Raw genomic sequence first — 6,000 nt, 5'->3', positions numbered from 1 at the left:
TGACTAATTTGCGTTATGGGATAACCCAATTTTCGTTAGATAATTCATAACGCAAAGTTACAGAATAGGGGGGCTGGAACTCCTTTATCGCGTCTCGACACGGAGATGTGGCGTATTCTCAATCACGCGACTCCTACCGACGAAAACGAAAGATGGAAATTGTATAAGGAAGTACTTCAGCGTTATCTTCACTTTGTTCGGGTAGCGAAAAGACGCTTACGCAATGACTCGCGCGAGGATACACGTGGTAACGTCGACGACACAAGTAATGTTGACAGCGACGGAGGCGAAGGTGATCAGAATAAAGATACCGATTTGTTCGTTGATGACGACCTTATGGAAATACAAATTCATAGAAATACTTCAATCAGCAGTGATGGTACCGTTAGCGAGAGTAGTTTCGGGAAGAAACGCGCTCAATCTGCGGAAAAGATCAAAGAAATACTCAGCAGTGTGCCGCAAACTTATCGTTTTAAAGCAAACGCGTTATTAAAATTTTTGCTAAATATTCAATCATCGAAGATTAGCTGGGATAGACGCGGACTCGTGACTATAGACGGTGTTGTTGTAGCGGGGTCGAATATTAGCGACCTTATAAACGACGCGATACGTGAGAGAAAAACGGTGAAAGCTATCGGGAGAATTCAGTTTGCTCAATTACTGCAAGACATAGGTACTCCCTCCAGTCTTATAGGGAATCGCGATTTATTGACTACGATCACTCGTAGATCTCTGCGTATTAAAAAAACCCTGTCACGTGGAAGCTCCACCCCGAAAACTTCACTGTCGCGTTCAAAGTCATACGGTCGGGAGTTAAACGAAACCGAAGGAGACATGGTGTTTTTATCCGCCACTGACGACAGCGACGATAATAAAACATTAGTGCCGGATTCTTCGCCTAAGAAAAAGAAGGGTTTATTTCAGTGGAGCAAACTGGAATAATGGAACTCGAAAAATTTTATTACGTACCCTCGCATTACGCCGGCTATTCCGCAACGGAGAATTTATCTCGAGCTGCTAAACCAAATTTTACGCATAACGATGTCATTGAATGGCTTAAATCGCCAGATGCGTATACGCTGCATCGGCCAGTACGTCGAAAATTTCCACGTTTACATTATAACGTGACAAATATCGACGATTTATGGGAAGCAGATTTGATCGATCTTCGTAATCTCAAGAGCTATAATGACGGATATTCTTATTTATTGATAATTATCGATGTCCTTAGTAAATTTGTTTGGGTAGAACCATTACGCGACAAAACAGCTACCTGTGTGACAAAAGCCTTTCAACGTGTACTTTTGATAAACAAAAAACGTCAACCTGTTTACCTGCAGACGGATAAAGGTAAAGAATTTATAGCCCAGCCTGTACAGAAATTTTTAAAAGAAAAAGACATTCGTTTTCGCGTAGCCCGTAATCCCGATGTTAAAGCAGCTGTAGTGGAGCGATTTAATAGAACGCTCAAGGAACGGATGTGGCGTTATTTTACACATAAAAATACGCGACGCTACATCGATGTTTTACAGGATATCGTTCGCGCTTATCACCATACTCTTCATATCTCTATTAAAATGCAACCCGCAGCCGTTACGCGGGAAAATGCTCGTATCGCGTGTGAAAATATAAATCGTCGATGGAAGGACAACAAAGAGAAGAAGAAAAAGAATTGCGACGCTAAGCAGAAGGCTAAATATAACGTGGGCGAACTCGTGTGTGTCAGTAGGGCAAAAGTAGTGTTTGAGAAAGGATACGAGGCAAAGTGGAGCGAAGAAATATTTCGAATTCACCGCGTTCTCGAATGGAGGAAACCCCTCGTATACGAACTAAGCGATTTAACAGGAGAGAATATAGACGGAATTTTTTACGAACAAGAATTAACTCCGGTCAATAAAGATTTACAAGAGGAAGAATTTATCGTCGATCGGGTAATAAAGAGCAGAGGACGCGGTAACAATAAACAAATATTAGTTAGTTGGCAAGGTTATCCCTCTAAATTCGATTCTTGGATTCCCGCATCGAGTTTAAGATCTTTGAGTCAAAATGAGGGGAGAAGAATTTTACATGATTCTTCCGAGCAATAGTAGCATGCGTTACTTTCCGGAAAATACAACCACGTGTTTCACCACTGAATTATCCCAGCGTATAGAATTATACGGACGGGAAGTGGCGCTCACTGAGTTTCCGTGTAGGTTTTTACATATACAGAATAATGAAGGATTAATCAGATTCATCGATATTAACGAACGCGATAAGACGGGTAAGGCTATGAAATCTCAGGTACCCGCGGGCATTTACTCAAGTATGCGCGATATTATCACGTGTGTGAATCACGCTGCTAAATCTGTCGATTCGCATATCGTTTGGCATTTCGTCATCTTCATGGGAGGTAAAGTTTTCATGAAACTTGACTGCGAAGAAAAAAATTGTAGTATGACGCATTATGTAAATTTTTCCGACAAACTTCGCCGCATACTCGGCTTTGATATACACATCAAGCGTAGAGATCTTGTTCAACTCGATAGTGAGCCCGCTGTACCATCTCTGCTGCCCACGTGGTTTTATAATGAAATCGGTATCAAAATGCACAATAACAGCGAAAAGCTCGTTAAAATCGAAAGTAGTTCCGTTATACCCGACGTTTTACCATCATGGGTTTATGATGAAGAGTTGCATTCTCTGCTATTTTACGAGCTCACGCACTCGCGTATGTTAATAGGTGACGAACCAGGTAGTTTGTCGCGAGGTATTCCCGACAAGCTCTTTGTCTATTGCGACATTTGCGAACCTTATATTACCGGCGATGTACAATCTCCCCTTCTTCGAATAGTCGCGCTCGACTCGCGAAATGATTACGCGTTCGCATCAACTCAGATAAGACATTTCTCGCCCGCTCAATACATCACGTTGCGTCAAACGTGTTTCCGTCGGGTCGAAATAGATATAAGAGATCAGCTGGGTCAAAGTATACCATTCGAATTCTGACGGTGACATTGCACTTTAGACGTATCGATTAGATATCGTAAGAATACTCGGTGTATATGACGGAGAAAACGGCAAAGGGAAAAGAAAAGAAAAGAAAATTTGTTCGTTCTTTCTCTGCTGATGGATTATTATTCGACGAATTACAGAACGGAGGAGCTCGCGGTGGTGGAATTCCACGAGTTTTCGCCGGATCGCCCTATCAACGCGGGCACGGTATCGGGAGTTTTCTCGGAGGCTTATTCAGACGCGTGCTGCCTTATCTAGGTACTGCTGCGCGGGCAGTGGGTAAAGAGACTTTACGCGCGGGCGTTAATATAATCGATGATGTAGAAAACAATACACCGTTCAAGGTAGCGACCAAACATCGTTTTAAAGAATCGCGTAACAATCTCAAAAGACAAGCTAAAGAAAAAATAACTAGCCTCATGAAAGATTCGGGATATAAATCGGATGGGAAAATACACGTAGCTCATTTCCCCTTTGCCGGGCTTGACACGCGCATCGTTAAACGCCGTCGCTCGAATAAGAAAAGTTTATCGAAAATCAAGGCAAAAAAGAAGACGAAATCATCGTCAAACGATTCAACGGCTCGAGCTCCAGGAACAATCGGCGCAGCCGCAGAGACCGTCGTAGGACCCGTAAATCATTTACTTCATTCCATCTTCAATCAGGTCGACGTGTATTTCAATCAAAAGCTCGTGTCGCCTCCAAACAACGCTTACGCGTACCGCGCGTACATCGAGGCATTGTTAAATTATTCTTCACCCGCAAAAACTTCCCATCTAACGTCATGTCTATGGGACGCGGACACACCGGGTCGCATGGACGAATCGCTGGAATCGAAAGGCAATACCGCTCTCGTGAGACGCGCCCATTACATTCGCAACGGGCGAGCGATAGATCTTATAGGACATCTGCATTGCGACGTTTTCAATCAAGACAAATTCTTAATTAACGGCGTGGAAGTAAGATTAAGACTCGTCCGCTCGAAAAATTCATTTTGTCTCATGGAAAGCAACAGCATGTCGAAAATACATATTGTTATAGCCCGAACTATAACCAGTAGTTATTAGAAATTAGAATTTACTGAATATCTTTATAGAATACTGTAAAACATTTTTGCTTATAAAAGAGCGCTCTCGACAAACGCTCGTCGCGTGAAAACGCTAACGCAGCGAGACACGCGCGAAGCACCGGAAATCGCGAGCTGCAAGCGAAGGCCAGGGACTTCGACCTGCTTCGCTTGCAATTAGACCAAAAACGCGTGAGTATTGTTAACCAATCAGGGACTTGTTTCCAAGGGCCTCGCCCGAAAGAAATCCAAGAAACAAAGAGGATATAGGACGGAGAGCCCGCCCGCGAAGGCAGTCTCGAATACAATTCCTAAACATCAAGACGTGGTCGCTAATAAAAAACCAGAACATCAGAACGAGACTCACTAACAACGACCTGAATTATTGAGAGGAATACGAATATACGCTCATCGAATGTTACGCGAATATATATTTAAAGAAAGGACGAGAAATAAAGCGAAACCATATTCAATCCGAAATAAAAATATATTTAATCAAAAGAAGAGAGAATAATCTTCCTATCTTCCTACGACGTCCCGGTCGACCCGAGGATCCTCATCCTTAATTCGGCGCAACCCCAGTGCCTTGTTCGAGGCACACAACAATATTCTCGATGCCAGTTTGCTAGTAAAAAGAGCGAAACTAAGTGCCGGAGTGTTACTCGCACATGCTAGAATGCTGAGTAAAGTTACGGCTAAATATCCGCTTACGAGAGTCGAGGTTAAAACATTTACGATTCACAGCGGTGTTGTGGGGGAATCATTAGATAACGTAATACTCGGATAACTGCCGAAACGAATAATAGTCGGTTTCGTTAATAACAAAGCATTTAATGGAGATAGAAAATTAAATCCGTTTAATTTTAAAAATTACAGCATAAATTTCTTCTCTCTGTACGTCGACGGTACACAAATTCCTAGTAGACCGTTACAGCCGATTTTCTCGCCGGAAGAACCGCTTTACGTCGATGCTTATCAAATACTCTTTTCGGGAACGGGCATCCATTTCTTGAACGAGGGAAATTCTATAAGTAGAGATGATTATTCTAAGGGATACACTCTTTTTGCTTTTGATCTCACACCTGATTTGTCCGCTAATTGCGCCGGTCATTGGAATCTCGTGAGACACGGTAGTTTACGATTAGAGGTACGTTTCGAAAAGGCGCTCACCGAGACAATTAACTGTATTGTTTACGCAGAATTTGATAATGTAATAGAAATCGACTCGTCTCGTCAAGTCATTGTCGATTTTTCCGGTTAAATTTTTTATCACGGTATGCCTCTCGTTGCAACATATTCGATTAAAAATTTTTAGGTATTTTTCTTATCCCCACCCTCCTCCACTTTCATTCGCCGATGCGTTTCACGAGAAAAGAACTTATAATGTAACGAAAAGAAATATCAGTTTCCTTCGAGACGCTCTCGTCGACGGTTCGTGAAAAGCTTAAACCTCGCCAACAAAAACGTATAATTTTTTTCTTCGCAATATGGATATAGTCATCGACATATAAGGCTTCCGCGATGCGAGCGAGAAGTTTCTTCCCAAGGAAGTCGCAGTTGTCGCGATTAACGCGTCGATCGTCGACCACTGGATTATGATGCCGCCGCATCCGTTCACTGAATTACCCGAAAAAGTAAGACGACAAAACTGCTGGCTCACACGAAATTATCATGGGATCGAATGGTTTGATGGCGAGGCTAATCCAAAATATTTTACATTGCATTTACGTGAAATTATAAGGCACACGCGTCACATTTACGTTAGAGGCAGTGAAAAAGCACACTACTTGCGAAATCTACTTTCCAGAGAGATATATAATTTGGAAGGTATCTCTCCAGCATTCAAAAATCTAATGTTAGAGGAAGAGTGCGGACAATATTGCGCTCATCACGGAATTCGAAAAATCTTTCATTGCGCGTTACATAACGCTTACAAATTG

General features: G+C 42.4%; 1 protein-coding gene across 1 annotated transcript; it reads left to right on the top strand.

The window, feature by feature from the left end:
- Nucleotides 1-941: 941 nt before the first annotated feature.
- Nucleotides 942-2,087, top strand: LOC145943381 (uncharacterized). The gene has a single exon (XM_083050897.1). The coding sequence runs from the start codon at nt 942-944 to the stop codon at nt 2,085-2,087; it is 1,146 nt and encodes a 381-aa protein (XP_082907023.1).
- Nucleotides 2,088-6,000: the final 3,913 nt, after the last annotated feature.

This window comes from Prenolepis imparis, unplaced genomic scaffold (genome assembly GCF_030444845.1).
Source record: "Prenolepis imparis isolate NDT839.2.m4 unplaced genomic scaffold, iyPreImpa1.0 SCAF_12, whole genome shotgun sequence".
Classification (NCBI taxonomy): Eukaryota; Metazoa; Arthropoda; class Insecta; order Hymenoptera; family Formicidae; genus Prenolepis; species Prenolepis imparis.
This window is presented reverse-complemented; position numbering and strand designations above follow the sequence as displayed.